Here is an 18,227-nt window from a genome sequence, read left to right on the forward strand (position 1 = left end):
TCACAGCGTCTCTTCTCCCCAGGCATGACGGAGATGGTGCGTAAAATTACTCTGAGCAGAGCAGTGAGAACCATGCAGAATCTCTTTCCTGAGGAGTACAACTTCTACCCTCGCTCATGGATTCTGCCTGACGAGTTCCAGCTCTTTGTTGCTCAGGTAGATGGCACTCCGTCCCCATGACCCCTGAATTATATTATGGTTGCAACTGTGTCCTGGGTCCTATGTGCTGGGAGCTGGGGCAGGGGGTCCCAGGAAGCTGAGACTAAGGGAGCGTCTTAACAGTACACAGTAGGTGTTGGCAGCTATCAAAACAGCTTGCAGAGTTGAACGAGTAGGATGACAGGTAGGTAAACTGAAGAAACTGGTCTTGACACAAGGAGACAGATATCAGAGCTGGATCATGGAGTCAGGATGCTGGAGAGCCAGGGAGCTGGAGCCAGAGCAGGCAGTTGGGCCCCCAAGTAGAATGGGGCCACTGGGGGAATCCTAGAGCCGTGGCCTCCCCAGCTTCCTGTGGCCTGAGATGTGGGAGGTCAGGCTCTGTTTAAAGGCCAGGGAGCAGGCCTGACAAACTCATGGGGAACCTTTTAAGTGTTTTGCTTTAAACTTGTTCCAGAATCAATTGTCAAGTGACCCATTCCATCTCGAAGCACTACGTTTGAACATGTAATACCGTGGAGCCCTCACCACTGATTGTGAAGTGGAATCAGTAGGGAAGTGGAACTTAGACCTGCCATTTTTGTTAGCCTTTTGGCAGTTTCATTTAGGATCCTTTGAAAGCCTTTGTGTGCAAATTTCACAGTCTGGCCCATAACTCTGGGGTAACTATACAACCAATGCCTGTCTAATTGTGATAAGGCTAACACCATTTACAGGTCCTGCTATGTTCCAGGCTTTGTGCTAGAAGTTTAACATATTTTACTTATTTTTATTTTTATTTTTGTGTTTTTGAGATGGAGTGTTGCTCTGTTGCCAGAGTGCAGTGGTGCGATCTTGGCTTACTGCAGCCTCTGCCTCCTGGTTCAAGCCATTCTCCTGCCTCAGCTTTCTGAGTAGCTGGGACTACAGGCGTGTGTCACCGCACTGGCTACTTTTTTTTTGTATTTTTAGTAGAGATGGTGTTTCGCCACATTGGCCAGGCTGGTCTTGAACTCCTGACCTCAAGTGATCCACCCGCCTTCACCTCCCAAAGTGCTGGGATTACAGGCATGAGCCACCACACCCAGCCCACATTATTTCTTTTAATCTTCACAGCAATCTTGTGAGGGTAGTTTTATTATTATCCCCATTTTATGGATGAGGAAACTGAGGCTTTGAAAAATTTAGCAACTTGCTTGAGAAGTAGGATTTAAAACCTAGAGCTATTTCAAAGGCATATGCTTTCTATAGTCTATTTTATTGCCTCTGTATTGTTTTGGTTTTAATATTGAATTATAAAACTTGTAATAAAATTATACTTTACTAAACACAAAAACAGCTCGAAGTGATAATTTTTAAAGGACGTTTTCTGTGAGATGGTGGTCACGTGGGTTTATATACATTGCTTAAAATTCATGGAACTATTAACGTAAAATGGGTGCATTTTATTGTATGCAAACTATGCTTCAATAAAGTTAATTTTAAAAGATAACTCTCAGCTGTTCCTCATAATTACCCCCCAATATCTCTCTTCTGTGGCTCTGCTCATGCTGTTGTTGCTATGTGGAATACCTTTCCTTCCCATCTTTACAGCTCTGCATCCAACTACAGTCATGAGTCACTTGATGGGCACACATTCTGAGAAAAGTGTCATTGGGTGATTTCATCGTTGTGCCAACACCATAGAGTGCACTTACACAAACCTAGACGGTGTAGGCTCTTACACATCCAGGCTATCCAGTATAGCCTATTGCTCCTAGGATACAAACCTGTATAGCATGGTACTGTACTTAATACTGGTAAGTCTTTTTTGTATCTAAACATAGAAAGGGGAAAATACTGTATAAAAGTTAAAAAATGGTACACCTATGTAGTACACTTCCCATGAATGGAGCTTACAGGACTAGAAGTTACTCTGTGTGAGTCTGTGAGTGGATGGTAAGGGAATGTGAAGGCCTAGGACATTATACTACTGTAGACTTCAGAAACACTGTACACTTAGGCTACACTTAATCTATTTTTAAAAAATTTTCTTTGATAAGAAATTAGCCTTAGCTTACTGTAACTTTTTACTTTCTAAGCTTTTTAATTTTTAAAAACCTTTTAGACTGTTTTGTAATAACACTTAGCTTAAAACACAAACACACTGTACAGTTATACAAAAAAATTTTTCTTTTTATTCTTATTCCATAAGCATTTTTCTATGTTTAACTTTTAAAATTATTTTTACTTTTTAAATTTTTTGTTAAAAAACCAAGACACAAACACATACATTTGCCTAGGCCTACACAGGGTCAGGATCATCAGTATCACTCTTCCACCTCCACATCTTATCCCACTGGAAGGTCTTCAAGGGTCAGTAACATGCATGGGGCTGTCATCTCCTATGATAACAGTGCTTTCTTCTGGAATACCTCCTGAAGAACCTGCCTGAGGCTATCCTACAGTCAACTTTTTTTTTTTTTAGAAGTAGAAGGAGTACACTCTAAAATAACAATAAAAAGTATACTATAGTAAATACAGAAGCCAGTAACATAGTAGTTTATTATCAAGTATTATGTACTGTGTATAATTGTATTATACTGCACTTTTATACAACTGGCAGTGCAGTAGGTTTGTTGACACCTGCAGCACCACAAACATGAGTAATGTGCCGTGCTACAAATCTAAGATCACTGATTTTTAAATCTTAAAGCAAATTTCCTTCTAGGCACTGCTATGGATACATCTCAGGAATTTTTGTATATTACATTTTCATTATAATTCAGTTGAAAATATTCTCTAATTTCTCTTGGGATTTCTCCTCTGCCCATGGGTTATGTAGAAATGTGTTGTTTACTTTTTAAGTCATTTGGGAACTTTCCAAGTATTTTTTGTATTGATTTCTAATTTAATTTTGTTGACAGCAGAGAGTATATTCTGTATTATCTCAGTCTCTTTAAATTTATTGAGAGTTTTCTTATGGCTTATATATTGTCCATCTTGATGAGTGTTTCATGGCACTTGGAAATAATACGTATTCTGAGGTTGTTGATGTAGCATCTTATAAGTGTCAATTAGGTCAAGTTGCTATTGGTGGTATTCACATCTTTTTTACTGCTTTACTACTTACTTGTTCTATCAGTTACTAAGTTAGTGTTGAAATTTCCAGCTTTAATTTTGGATTGTCTGCTTCTCCTTTTAGTTCTGTCAGTGTTTTCTTCATGCATTTTGAAGCTCCGTTATTAGCTTGATGATTTGACTCCTTTATCAGTAACTTGTCCTGAAGTCTATTTTGTTTGATATTAATTTAGCACCTCTAGTTTTCTTTGGCTTAGTATTTGCATGGTATATCTTTTACCATTATTTTACTTTTAACCTATCTGCATTTTTAAAGAGTGCTTCTTGTTGACAGCATGAAATTGGTGTGGTCTTTTATTCAGTTTGACAGTCTCTGCCTTTTGATTTGTGTGTTTAGTCCAGTTAATCTTAATATGTAATGCTAACTGTTGGATTCAAGTCTATCGTCTTACTATTTCTTTTCTATTTATTCTTGGATTAATTGAATATTTTTAGTATTTTATTTTATCTCTTTTTTAGGCTTCTTAGCTATACATCTTTTCAAAATCTTTTTGGTTTTCATCCTAGCCCTGGTATCTAGGGTTTACAATGCATCTTTAACTTACCACATTAGCCTTTGAGTATTACATACTTCAAGTAAAATATTAGCACCTTACAGCAGTATAGTTCCATTCCCGCTCTCATCCTTTGTGCTATCGTCATCTGTTTTACTTCTAACAGTGTTATCAACCACACAATACATTGTTATTATTTTTGCTCTGAAAAGTCAATTATCCTATAAAGAAACTAAAAAATGGGCACATTTGTCTTTTATACTCACTCATGTATTTACTATTTCCCGCATTCTTCATTCTTTTGAATGGATCTGGGATTTCATTTGGTATTATTTTCCTTTGGCCTCAATAATTCGCTTCAACACATTTCTTGCAGTGCAGGTCTGCTGGTGACAAATTCCCTCAGCTTTCATTTGTCTGAAAATGTCTTTATTTTGCCTTCAGTTTTTAAACTGCTTTGAAATAATTTAAAACTTAACAAAAAAGTTGCAAAAATAGGACAGAGAGAGACCCCAAATTCTTCATCTAACTTCCTCTAATGTCAACATCTTACACAGTGACTGAAACTGGGAAATTAACATTGATATAGTATGAAATAACCTACACTCTTAATTTGCATTTTGCCTGTTGTCCTGCTAATGTCCTTTTTCTGGTATAGGATTCACTCCATGATCCCTCATTGTATTTAGTTGTCATTTCTCCCCAGTCTTCTCTAGGCTGTAACAGTTCCCTAGTCTTCGTCTTTTGTGACCTTGACTCTTTTGAAGAACACTGGTCCCCACCCAAATCTCATGTTGAATTGTAATTCCCCAGTGTTGGAGGTGGGGCCTGGTGGGAGGTGATTGGAACATGGGGACAGATTTCCCCCCTTGGTGTTGCATAGTGATAGAGTTCTCATGACATCTGGTTGTTTAACAGTGTGTAGCACCTCCCTCCTCTCTCTCTTGCTCCTGCTCCAGCCACCTAAGACTTGTCTGCTTTCCCTTTGCCTTCTGCTACGATTGAGAGTTTCCTGAGGCCTCCCCAGAAGCCGAGCAGGTGCCAGCATCAGCTTCCTGTACAGCCTGTGGAACTGTGAGCCAATTAAACCTCCTTTCTTTATAAATTACCCAGTCTTAGGTATTTCTTTATAGCAGTGAGAGAACAGTCTAATACAACTGGCTAGTTATCTTTTTTTTTTTTTTTTTTTTTTTTAGAACGAACTTACATTTGGATTTGTCTGATTTTTCTCATGTTAGATTCAGTTTAGACATTTTTGGCAAGAACACTATGAAAGTGATGTTGTTAGGTACATGATGTCAAGATGTCTTATCCCTGGTGATGTTAACTTTGATCACTTAAAGTAGTGTCTGCTAGATTTCTCCACTATAAAGTTACTATTTTTCCCTTTTTAATTAGTGTCTAGTAAGGAGATATTTTGAGACTCTGCAGAGAGTCTAGTTGTCTAGTAAGGAGATATTTTGAGACTCTGCAGAGAGCCTAGTTGTCTTATACTTTTTAAAAGACAGCTTTGTTGAGATATAATTGACATCGAATAAACTACAGATATTTAGAATGTGCAGTTTTATACATTTCATGTTTGTAAAAAGCCATGATATCATCGCCACAATCAAGATAATGAACATATGCATCATGCTGAAATGTTTCCTTGTGTCCCTTGGTAATCCTTCCATCCTTCCCTTCTTTTTTTTTTTTTTTTTTTTTTTGAGACAGAGCCTTGCTCTGTCGCCCAGGCTGGAGTGCGGTGGCATGATCTCGGCTCACTACAACCTCCACCTCTCAGGTTCAAGCGATTCTCCTGCCTCAGCTTCCTGAGTAGCTGAGATTACAGGTATGTGCCACCATGCCCAGCTAATTTTTGTATTTTTATTAGAGACGGGTTTTCACCATGTTGGCCAGGCTGTTCTCGAACTCCTGACCTCAAGTGATCCGCCTGCCTCGGCCTCCCAAATTGTTGGCATTATAGACGTGAGCCACAGTGCCCAGCTCCTCCTTCCCTTCTTTCCTCTTTTCCTCTTCTCCTATCATCAGGCAACAGTGGATCCACTTTCTGTCAAGATAACTTTGCACTTTGTAGAATTTTATGTAAATGGAATTATATAACAGGCACTCCTTTTTGGGGGGAGGTCTGGCTTCTTTCAGTTGATTCATCCATATTTGTAGTATGTATCAATACTTCATTGCTGAGGAGTATTCTATTGAATGTTTATACCACAGTTTGCTTAGACTTTCACCTGCTGCTGGACATTTGGGTTGATTCTAGTTTTCTGGCTGTGACAAATACACTATGCACACCTGTGTGTAAGTCTTTGCGTGGACATGTTTTCATTCCTCTTGGGTGAATGCTTAAAAATGGAATTGCTAGATCATACAGTAGGTGTACATTTAATTTTAAAGAAAGTATTTATTGTCTTCCAAAGTAGTTGTGTCATTTTATAGTCCCATCCACAATGTATGAACATTCCAGTTCCTCCATATCTTTGCCAGAATTTGGTAATGGTCAGTCTATTTATTTATTTACTTAAGACAGGGTCTCGCTCTGTCACCCAGGATGGAGTGCAGTGACCTGATTACAGCTCACTGCAGCCTCCGTCTCCCAGGCTCAAGCGATCTTCCCAAGTAGGTGGAACTACAGGCACAGGCCACCACACCTGGCTAATTTTTGTATGTTTTTTAAGGACAGGGTTTCACCATGTTGCCCAGGCTGGTCTTGAACTCCTGAGCTCAACTGATCTATCTGTCTTGGCCTGCAAAAGTGCTGGGATTACAGGCATGAGCCATTGCTCCTGGCTGTCACCGTGTGGGGCAGTGGTCAGTCTTTTTAATTTTAGCCATTCTAATAGGTATGTAGTGGCCTGTCGTCAGTTGTATTTTGCACTTCCTAAAGACTAATGATGTGGAGCTTTCTTTTCATGTGCTTGTTTGCCATCCAGATATATTTTTTGATGAAATGTCTGTACACATTTTGCCTATTTTTTTAAATTGGATTGTTTATTTTTATTATTGAGCTTTGAGAGTTTTTATATATTTTGAATACAGGTGTTTATGAGATATACCAATTGTAAATATTTTCTTCCAGTCTGTGCCTTGTCTTTTTAATTTTTTAATTTTTAATATTTGTGTCTACATAGTAGGTACATATACTTATGGGGTACGTGAGATGTCTTCTTATTCCCTTCTTATCTTTTGAAGAGCAAGTTTTCAATTTCGACAAAGTCCAATTTATCAGTTTTTTCTTTTATAGATCATGCTTTTTGTGTCTTAAATAGGAATTTGTATCTAATCCAAGCTCAAAAGATGTTCTCCTATGTTTTTGTCTAAAAGTTCTACAGTTTTAGCTTTCAAATTTAGTCTGTGATTCATTTTGAGTTAATTTTTGTCTGTGGTGTAAGGTATGGACTGAAGTTCACTTTTTTGCATATGAATATCCAGTTGTTCCAGAAACATTTGATCAAAACACAAATCTTTCTCTTCCAAATTGCCTTTTCAGCAGTGTCAAAAACAGTTATCCAAATATGTGTAGGTATATTTCTGAATTCTCTATTCTATGTCATTGATCTATTTGTCTCTCTTTCTGCCAAAACCTCACTGTTTTGATATAGCTTTATAATAAGCCTTGAAATCAGGTAATGTAAGCTCTCCAACTTTGTTCATCTTTTTCAAAGTTGTTTTGGCTATTGTAGTCCTTTGATCAGCCATATGAAATATAGAGTCAGCTTTTCATTGTCTATAAAAAAGCCCACTGGGATTTTGAATGGAATTGTGTTGAATCTATGTATCACTTTGAGTAGAATCAACATCTTAACAATGAGTCTTCTGACCCATGGACATGGTGTATCTTTCCTTTTTTTTTTTTTTTTTTTTTTTTGAGACCGAGTCTCACTGTCTCCCAGGCTATAGTGCAGTGGCACAATCTTGGCTCACTGCCACCTCCACCTCCCAGGTTCCATCGATTCTCCCACCTCAGCCTCTGGAGTAGCTGGGACTACAGGCGCCCGCCACCATGCCCAGCTAATTTTTTGTATTTTTAGTAGAGATGAGGTTTCACCATGTTGGTCAGGATGGTCTCGATCTCCTGACCTCATGATCCGCCCGCCTCAGCCTCCCAAAGTGCTGGGATTACAGGCGTAAGCCACCACGTCCGACCTCTACTTAACTTTTTGAACATATGGAATACATTATTATCTCTCTCTTAATGTCACTGTCTCCTAATTCTAACTCTGTCCATTCTGAGTTGGTTTTGATTTTTCTCTTCATTGTGTCCCATATCACGATGTTTTTTTCATGTCTGGTAGTTTTTCGCTGGGTAACAGATATAGTGAATCTTACTTTATTTGGATGTTGGATATTTCCGTATTCCTGCACATATTCTTGAACTTTGTTGTAGGATCCAGTTAAGTTACTTGGAAATAGATTTCAGGTCTATTTCAAGATTTTCAAGATTCGTTAGGCAGGACTGGAGTGGTACTCAGTCTAAGGCTTACTGTTCCTCACTATTCAAGCAAGAATCTTATGTGTGCTCTACCCAGTGCTCCACGAATCATGATGTTTTCTAGTCTGGCTGGTGAGAAAGACACTACTCCTGGCTCTGTGCGGACACCAGGCACTGCTACCTCTGCTTTTTTGGGGGTGTTTTTCAGGTAGTTTGGCCTTGGATAGTTTCCTCACGTGCATGCTGATCTGTACCCAGCAAAACATTTAAGGGAGACACTCCAGAGTTCTCTGTACAAAAGTGTCCTTCCCAATACTCTGTCCTGAGAAGTCTGGCTATCTCAGTCTTCCCTGACTCACAGTTCCATTTTCTCAACTCAGGGCATCCACTGGGCTTCACCAAGGTCCTACTGCCCCTACACTCTGCACTGCAGCCTGTAATCTTTCTTAAGGTGGTAATCTGGGGCAATCCTAGGGTTCACATCATTCAGTTCCTGTCTCTCAGGAATCACTGTCCTTTGTTGCCTCCTATCCAGGTCTTCAAAACTGTTGTTTAACATATTTTGTCTACTTTTTGGTTGCTTGAGCGATGTGGGGCAAGAGTCAAGCAAGTTTCTGTTATTACAGTGTGGCTGAAAGTGGAAGTTCTCTAAAAGAATGAATACATAACAATAACAATAGCAACATTTGCTGAGTGTTTATCTAGATTACTGTTTTGGAAAGTTTGGGCTGCTATAATTGAATATCATAAACTGGGTGACTTAAATAACAAACATTTCTTTCTCACAGTTTCGGAGGCTGGAAATCCAACATCAGCATACCAGCATGGTTGGGTTCTGGTGAGGGCCCTCTTCCTGGTTTATAGCTGGTCACCTTCTCATTGTATGCCTACCTGGTAGAGAGAAAGAGGACTAGCTGCCTTCCTCCTCTTATAAGGAGACTAGTCCCATCCTGTGGGGTCCACCTCCATGCTCTAATTACCCTCCAAAGAGCCTATCTCTTAAAACCATCCCCTGGGGGGTTAGGGTTTCAATATGTGAATTCAGAGGTGGGGAGGGAACACAAGCATATAGTCCGTAACAATTACCTAATTTAAAATTCTTTAGCAACCCTCGCAGGATTCTTCTATTATTCATAGGAGAGGAAACTGAGGTACAGAGTGGTTAAGTCATTTGGCCAGGGTAACACAGTTTGGAAGACTGGCTGCAGTGCCAATACTTTTCCCTTCTGTGTAATAATGTGGGAGGATATTTGAATAGATGTGTGTATAAGGTACAGAAATGTTCCAGAGAAAAGGAGTAAAACTTTGCTGGTGATGGGGAGCAGGGATGGACAGGGCTGAGGGCAAATGGAATAGAGGGAGAGAGAAAGCTTCCTGGTAGAGGTGACACCGGACCTGATTTTGTATAATGAGTTTACCTGGCAGACCAGCCACAGAAGAGCTTTCTACCTAGAAACAATAGCTTGTGCAAAGGTACGAAGTCATGAAATAGTATTGCATTTTGGAATGATGAGCAGTTTGGAGTCACTAAAGTTTAAGAGAAAAGGATTTAGGTCAGGAACGGTGGCTCATACCTTGTATTAGTTCATTTTCATGCTGCTGATAAAGACATACCTGGGACTGGGTAATTTATGAAGAAAAAGAGATTTAATGGACTCACAGTTCCACATGGCTGGGGAGGCCTCACAATCATGGCAGAAGGCAAAAGGCACGTCTTATATAGTGACAGGCAAGAGAGAATATGAGAACCAAGTGAAAAGGGAAACCCCTTATAAAACAGTCAGATCTTGTGAGACTTATTCACTACCAAGAGAACAGTATGGGAGAAACCGCCCCCATGATTCAATTATCTCCCACTGGGGCCCTCCCACAACACATGGGAATTATGGGAGCTATAATTCAAGATAAGATTTGGGTGGGGACACAGCCAAACCATATCATGCCTGTAATCCCAGCACTCTGGGAGGCTGAGGCGGGCAGATTGCTTGAGTCCAGGAGTTCGAGACCAGCCTGGGCAACATGACGAAACCCTGTCTCTACTAAAAGTATGAACGATTTACGGGTATGGTGGTGTGTGTCTGTAGTCCCACCTACTCGGGAGGCTGAGGTGGGAGAATCACCTGAGCCCAGGAGGTCAAGGCTACAGTGGGCCAAGATTATGCCACTGCATTCTAGTCTGGGCAAACAGTGAGACCTTGTCTCAAAAAAATAATAAAAATAAATGAAAAAGATCTGGCCCTAGATGAGGTGTGAGAAGGAGACGGTGGATCACAGAGGGTCTTGAATGCCAGGGTAAAGCACTTATCAAGGGGAAGCCATGCAGGGGTTTTAAGTGGAGAGGCGGGAGGTATATTATCAGGTTTTAGTATTAGAAAGGCAGTCTGTTGGAGAGGATAGCGTAGATTGGGAGGGAAGAGAAATGAGACCTGTTAGAAAGGCTGTTCTATTCATCTAGGCAGAAGAGATGCTGAAGGTTGTATGGAGACACTCAGGCAGGAATCTTAGGCAGAGAAGGATCAGAGGTGAGGAATATTTGGAAGTTGGCATCAATGGGATTTGTAGACTGATAGAACTGAGGGTGAGGAAGAAGGCAGACTTGGTGCTTTCAGGAGTCTGCTGAGTCACTAATTGCCAAGATGGGAAACCCAAGAGGAGGAGGGGGTTAGTGGAGAAGAAGGAAAGTTAATTCCTTGGAGATGGCAAGTGTTTGTTGCTCAAGTATTGATGCCTGATTTTAGCTGTTCAGGGAGACTCTTTCCTCAGCAGTAAAATAGGGAGGCTCAGTTAGGTGACTGCTCTGGTTTTCCTGCCTTAGTGTTCTAAGCCCTGAAGTTTCAAAGCCCATTTGATTGATGCTGAAAGTCCTCAGGACTGGATAGTTCTCTAATATGAAGGAGGATTTCTTTGTCCACATAATGGAATCCATTTAAAAACTGCTGGTTTAGGGCCTAGTACATACAGAATAAGACTCTAAAAACCCCACAGTAGTCGTTTGCTGGAGCTCCCTGACACCGTCATCTGTTCCTTACAGGATCTTGGTTCCCTCTCCTCGACTCAGTCCCATTTCTTCATCTCTTGAATGTGAAAGCAATTCTAGCCTTAGAGCAAGTGAGCATCCAGTGAGTCTGTGATGATGAAATGCAATGAATACAGGGTCTCCTGCTTCTGAAGCAAAGCATCACATTTTATCACGTGATGATGAAATGCTTTATTAGCTGCAAACCTGATTTTCTAAGAATGTGGCAATTAGCCAGGCGTGGTGGCGGGCGCCTGTAGTCCCAGCTACTCGGGAGGCTGAGGCAGGAGAATGGCGTGAACCCGGGAGGCAGAGCTTGCAGTGAGCCGAGATCGCACCACCGCACTCCAGCCTGGGCGACAGAGTGAGACTCCATCTCAAAAAAATAAAATAAAAAAAAGAATGTGGCATTGTTATTTTAGTAGCTCCTTTGTTTTAATACAATGCATTGAAAGTAAAAATTCAAATAATATAGACATGTGTAAAGTAAAAAGTGGAAAAAAGTCCCCACTCTTCAGAAATTGCTTTTGTTTAGTGTGTATCCTTTCAAACCTTTTCCTGTGTATAAACAAATATAGCTATAACACAGAGAACTGTTTTTTCTTTAAAAATGCTTTTTTTCTAGGCTGGGCGTGGTGGCTCACGCCTGTAATCCCAGCACTTTGGGAGGCTGAGGTGGGCGGATCATGAGGTCAAGAGATTGAGACCATCCTGGCTAACATGGTGAAACCCCGTCTCTACTAAAAATACAAAAAAAAAAAAAAAAATTAGCTGGGCGTGGTGGCGGGCACCTGTAGTCCCAGCTACTCGAGAGGCTGAGGCAGGAGAATGGCGTGAACCCGGGAGGCGGAGCTTGCAGTGAGCTGAGATTGCGCCACAGCACTCCAGCCTGGGCGACAGAGCGAGACTCCATCTCAAAAAAAATAAAATAAAATAAAATAGAAAAATAAATAAAATGCTTTTTTTTTCTTTAAAAACATGGGATTATACTATCCATTCTTTTCTTTAACCTTCATTTTCTCCCATTGAATGTGCACAGGACATCTTGCCATGCCAGTGCTGCATAGATACATTATGACTTTAAAAATCATCACCCTATTGGCTGGGCGCGGTGGCTCATGCCTGTAATCCCAGCACTTTGGAAGGCCAAGACAGGCAGATCACGAGATCAGGAGTTCGAGACCAGCCTAGCCAACATGGTGGAACCTCTTCTCTACTAAAAATACAAAAATTAGCCGGGCGTGGTGGCAGGCGTCCATAATCCCAGCTACCCGGGAGGCTGAGGCAGGAGAATCGCTTGAAACAGGAAGGCAGAGGTTGCGGTGAGCCGAGATCACACCTCTGCACTCCAGTCTGGGCAAACAAGAGCAAAACTCCGTCTCAAAAAAAAAAAAAAAAAAAAAAAAAAAAAAAAGCCTCATCTGTTGTTGACGAACATTTAGATATTCTCATGTTTTTTGGTTCAACAAACGATGCTGAAGGGAATATCCTCACATAGGTATCTTTATACACCTGTGCCAGCATCTCCTTTGGATAGATATCTCAAAGTGGAATTGACATACTAAAGAATATAATGCATTGACATTTTTGACAGGTGAAAGCCAAACACAGGGTTTTCTTAGAGGTAGTGCACTTAATCCTGAGAGTAAAACAATGTCCTGACAGTGCCTTGGAAGTGAGGTCTCAGAGGTGTGTGCGTGCAGGGGCTTTGCTTTGTGATTCCTGGCAGCAACAGGAGGAAATGTGAGTTTCTGTAAAACAATTGAAAACCTGACACTTTGTAGGTTATTTCTTACATTAATTAGGATTAAGTTTATTTCATTAAAGAAAGAGAAATACCCACATTACCCTGCTCTTCATTTGCAAAACTGGTACTCAAATGTGATCAGCAGGTGGCACCAGGCGGAAGCGAGTGGGATTCTCAGTGAAAATTTTTGTGAAGAGTCGACGCGGATGCAGGCTTTCTTTCCAATTTTAGCAGATGGCCAATAAAAAAATTCCTTAGAGTTTATTTTGCATATGGTCTTCCATCTGGGTATTTGAGAAAAGTACAGTTTTGTTATCAAAACAGTATTTATTATGGTGAAAGAGTTTGTATTTCTCAGCAGAAGAATTTTTCACTGAATATAGCCAAAAACCTGTTCAATAATGTTTTGCAGTTTCTTGGAGGGAAGCAGCAAGCATGAGATTCTTCCATTTTCCTCTCCGGTTACCACCCCAAGTTAGTGTTTATTGATTCAGCTCCTCAAGGCTGAATGAAGTGCATTATTTGCAAAAACCCCCAGAGAACAATGTCCTCCACTGGGTTTAGGAACCAGCAAAATGTGGCATTATAAGTAGGTCAGAGTCAAGGCAGAAAGAAAACTTGCAGTGTGAAGTGTATATTCTTTGTCCTGATTCCACATGTATCAAATAACCTTCCGGTAAATCGATTACTCGCATCATTTTTCTTCCTGTAGACAATGTGCTGATTTGACTGACTTTGGGTAACCCAATGGCTTATCAAGAAGATGCAGTTTAAACTCCTGCACACGCCTTATAGAGCCCTTGCCAACCTCGGCAGCTACACTTGTCCGCATTTCTGAACTCTTACTCCTGGGTCCTTCCATCGTCAACCTTTTATTAGATATTCAATGGCATCAAGACCTCACTTACCTCTGACTGCCTTTCTTTTTGCCTGGAGCACCCGTCTTCTTTCTTTTCACCCCTCTCCCACTTTCAAGCTGCTGCTTTTTACCTGACAATTTTGTTAGTTTTTCAGATTCCTGCTTAGCTTTAACTTTCTCTATAAAGCCTGCTCTGCCCCCGACGTCTGGAGCAAGTTCTCAACAGCACCTTGTTGTTTTTCTTTTCATGGTACTTATGCTAGTTACACTGTCTAGTGACTACCTGTTTAATTACCTTTCCCTCCTACTGTAAGTTCCACAAGGGCAGTGACCAGATGGGTCTCATTCATCATTACCTCTCCAGCGCCTGTCACAGTTCCTGGCACACAGTAGGAACTCAAATATGTCTGCCAAATTGAGTTGCAAATTAATATGCATATGCTGTGGTTTACTTTTTTTTTTTTTTTTTTTTGTCTCTTGTGAGTTTAGTCACCAAAGGTTAGCCTCTTTGAGGCCAGGAGTGTCTGCAGGACCCAGCCTGTCACTTCACAAGAGGGTGGACCAGGCTGGGAGCATGAAAAACTTACCAAAGTGATGCCGTCCAGTGGGAACGCCGGGTGGTCACCAGCCAGTCTTTCTCTGGTGATGACCCAACCTTCAGCCACACACATTGCCCTCACACATCTGCAGCAAGCCTGGGGAGTGACATGGAGAATGCAGTGTCTCCTGCTTCTGAAGCACGGCATCCCTGGAGGCCGATGCAGTGGCCCTGGGTTCTGGTGTATAACTAGTAAAAGAGTAAAGACAGAAGTGAGGGGACTCCAGCTGTCAGAAGAAGGCAGATGATTCAAAGTGGTTGGCAGGGACTCTGTAGGAGCCATGGTTTCACCTCCCCATCTGCTTCCAGTGTTGTTTCCTTTGTTGCCAAAAATAGAACTTCACCTCCCGCTTGGATGTATCATGCTGCTCTTGTGCCCCTTGCTTAACAGTTCAATGTGTTAACTGGGAAAACAATATCATCTGAAACTCAGGATGCTGCTCCTCTCTGGAAAGTATATTTTCCTTTCTGGAAAACATACTTAGATCCTATTCATCAGGAAGTCCTTTTAAACAGCCCAAGTGATGACTGGCATCTGTGTTGTGCTTGCAGTTTACAAAGTGATTTTTATACACATGACCTCTTTTATCTTCACTCCATTTGGGAAGGTATCATGATCTCCAATTTACAAATGAGGAAATAAAGGATCAGAATCACAGCTACTTGCTCCCAGTTATACAACTGCTGGTGTACTCAGATATTCTTACGTGGTTTAGTGCAATCATTTCCTGAGGCCTACTAAGTGCCAAGTGCTATGGATACAAAATACGTTAGAAATCCCCTTGCCCTCAGGATTTCTGGTAGAGGAGGGTGATCTTTCATTCATTCAGTTCATTCGGTGCCTGTGTTTATATGCATTTATAGGCTCTACATCCCATCATCTTTCCACTATATCATGTTCTTATTCATCATCTTATAGATGAGGAAGCTGAGATTCAGAGGGTTGAGTAACTTGTCCACAGTCCCATGGACTATAGGTTCATGTAGCCGGGACTAAGACCCACATCTTCTGACTCTGTCACAATTTCCTTTACTATGAACAAATATTTACTAAGTGCCCTCTATATGTCCAGCCCTGGCAGACTGGGGAGACAGACAAAACATATAGTCTCAGCTTCCAATGAAGCGTCCTGCTTAGCAGAGGAGACGGATGGTCCAAGCTGGGATGTAGTTAAACACAGGCACTATGGAAACCAGCATAACATGGAGTGGGGAAGGTGGGAAGGTGGAGAAGTCAGGAAAAGTTCCTATGAAGTCATTTCAAGTGAAATGGAACACTGAACTGGAGTCAGGAGACCTAGGTTCAAGTCTTTTTATTTTATTTAATTTTTATTGTTTTGAGACAGTCTTGCTGTGTCTCCCAGGCTGGGGTGCAGTGGTGTGATCTTGGCGCACTGCAACCTCTGCCTCCCGGGTTCAAGCAATTCTTCTGCCTCAGCCTCCTAAGTAGCTGAGATTACAGGCCTGTGACACCATGCCCAGCCAATTTTTGTATTTTTAGTAGAGACAGGGTTTTGCCGTATTGGCCAGGCTGGTCTCGAACTCCTGGCCTTAAGTGATCTGCCTGCCTCTGCCTCCCAAAGTACTGGGATTACAGGCCTGAGCTACGTGCCTGGCCATAGGTTCAAGTCATGACTCCACCTCTTCACTGACTATGAGACCCTGGCCAAGTCATCTAGCCTTCCCCCACCTGCCAAGGCTTCTTCGGTGCCTCTTCTGCGAAAGGAGGAGATTGTAGATTTTCGCTACGATCCCTTTCTTCTAATTGTTTGTGATTCTGTGGGTTTGGCTTTCCTGGACTTTCATAAAACTTTTCACTGGAGTTAAAATTCTGCACAAATTTCTGCTGCTGAGGTTTCAGTTGGAGCTCAAAGGGCTTTATGTAATCCATCACCTTCTTGGTAATGCTAGGGTCAGTGTAGTCTGGGGCTCAGCATCACAGCCAGTAATGAAGGCTGCAGTACAGCTGCCTCTGTAGGGCTGGCTGTGGCAACCCCCAGGCAATGGCAATTCCTTTACCTCTGCTTCACCCCCCAGGTGAGGAACTGAAGCTGTATCTGCACATTCCTTGCCCAGTATCCCTGTGGTGTGATTGACTGAGACTAGCAGATATTGGCTAAGCCAAGGCATCCTTCCTGTTGGCTCCTTCTGAAGGCCATTCAGAAAGATTCATATCTATCAAGGTTCTCACACCTCTTGACTATTGCCCTTGCCCCCATTTCTTCTGCTGGGAGACCCTTCCTGCTCTTTTCCACTGCACAAACCTTTGCTACGTATTCTTGTTCAGAGCTGATGTCTCCAAATCTGTGAAGGCCCTTTCTGATACTTCCTCCCCTACTCTACCTGCTATACCCCTGCTGCCTTGACTGTGGGACAGTTGACCACTCTGTCCTCTGATCCCAATCCTGTACTCTCTCAATTATAGGACCCTAAAATACGCTATTTGCAGTGTTCCAGGCTGAGAGACAGTGAGGCAAGGGTTTGGGGTCAGAAATCCTTTCAATCCTAGGTTGAAATCCTTTCTTCATTACTTCCTAAGTGTATCCCTTGATAAGTTAATTACTCTGAGCCTCAGTTTCCTCATCTGTAGCATCAGAGGTTTGCTAGGAGAATCACACTGTATCCCCTCACTAAGTGAACATTTACTTATCTGCTCTCCCTGTGAAACAGGGTCCCTTGAGGAACTAGAATCTGGTCAGATTTATTTCTGCTCCCTAGTGCCCAACAAAAGGGGACCTTCAGGTGTATGTGTGAAATGAATGAATATTAAAAAAGGATTTGCAGTTTCAAATGGAAATCGAAGATGGAGCTAAGAATTGTCAGACAAAGCATTCTGGGTCTTTCTGGCTTTTTGAAAATGTGGAAATGAATGTATTTTAATTTTTAATAAAAATATGATGAGATGAATTATCTCATTATGTGATGATAGATCACTTAGGAGAAGAAACGAGCTAAGACTTCTTTTTGACTGAAATTGTATCCCTGTTTGGCTTAACTTGGTGTGTCTGTGTGTGTGAGTGTATTTCTTCCCGCTGCCAGAGACAGTCCTGTGCAATAACACTTCTAATGCTAGGAGCTTATTGTTTAATTTTCTAAACTTCAATTTGCCCCCAAATACTTTTAATGTCTTAAATCACAACTATTACAACCTTGCTACCTTGCTGTACTGATTTATTATGTGGAATTTTGAGATGAATATGATCATTAGAGGGCCACGGCTTTAATGTACTTTTCTCTCTCTCTCTCTCTCTAATGACAAGCTTTTAGAAAGAAAAAGTAGGAGAAGTAAACATTTTTTCTGGGAGAGACTATTTTAAAGGTCAAGAAAACCTTGCTTCCCCAAAGGAAGTTAAAGGTCATCTTTCACCCCTCAATTTTTGTCCTTTCATTTCATTTTGCAGAAGTTCTTAGTGATGTTGCTTGAGTCACTTGACTAGAGATGTCTAATTTTCTATGAGAAAATAGTAGAGCCAATCTTGACTTCAAGTGCCATGCCCAAGCTTATGTAGTCCTCTCTGGGTACTTAGCAGGTACTAACAACCATTAGGTGACAGATCTTGCTTTGAATCATATTTTTATGACACTGAAAGCCATATTTTTAACTATCCTGTAAACTGCAACTCTGATTTTGAGGACATTTTGGCAGATTTCAGTTCTACAGAGAATTATCTTGGAAATAACCTATTAAATATAAACAGATGTGATTTGGAATATTCAAATACCCATGGAAAGCTGTCCCTCCATTGGATACATTTGTGAATACAGCTAACAATACTATATGTGAATGCTTGTTTTTGTAGCAGCATAACTAAAGGTTAGATGT

The 18,227-nt window shown here is 41.2% G+C and overlaps 1 protein-coding gene across 4 annotated transcripts in view; it reads left to right on the forward strand.

Annotated features, from left to right (window-relative positions):
• The window catches only part of TTLL11 (tubulin tyrosine ligase like 11), a 273,135-nt gene that overhangs the window by 62,241 nt on the left and 192,667 nt on the right, over nt 1-18,227 (forward strand). For 3 of the 4 annotated variants that reach the window (XR_012424416.1, XR_012424417.1, XM_005580892.5), the window contains exon 3: nt 23-156. The exons of the other annotated variant lie outside the window; for it this stretch is intronic. Coding sequence is in view for 1 of the 3 variants with exons in the window: in XM_005580892.5 (XP_005580949.3) it covers nt 23-156 (134 nt within the window). In the remaining 2 variants the exon portion in view is untranslated. The remainder of the gene's footprint in view (nt 1-22; nt 157-18,227) is intronic. 4 annotated transcript variants of the gene reach the window in all.

The sequence above is a fragment of the Macaca fascicularis genome, chromosome 15 (genome assembly GCF_037993035.2).
Source record: "Macaca fascicularis isolate 582-1 chromosome 15, T2T-MFA8v1.1".
Lineage (NCBI taxonomy): Eukaryota > Metazoa > Chordata > Mammalia > Primates > Cercopithecidae > Macaca > Macaca fascicularis.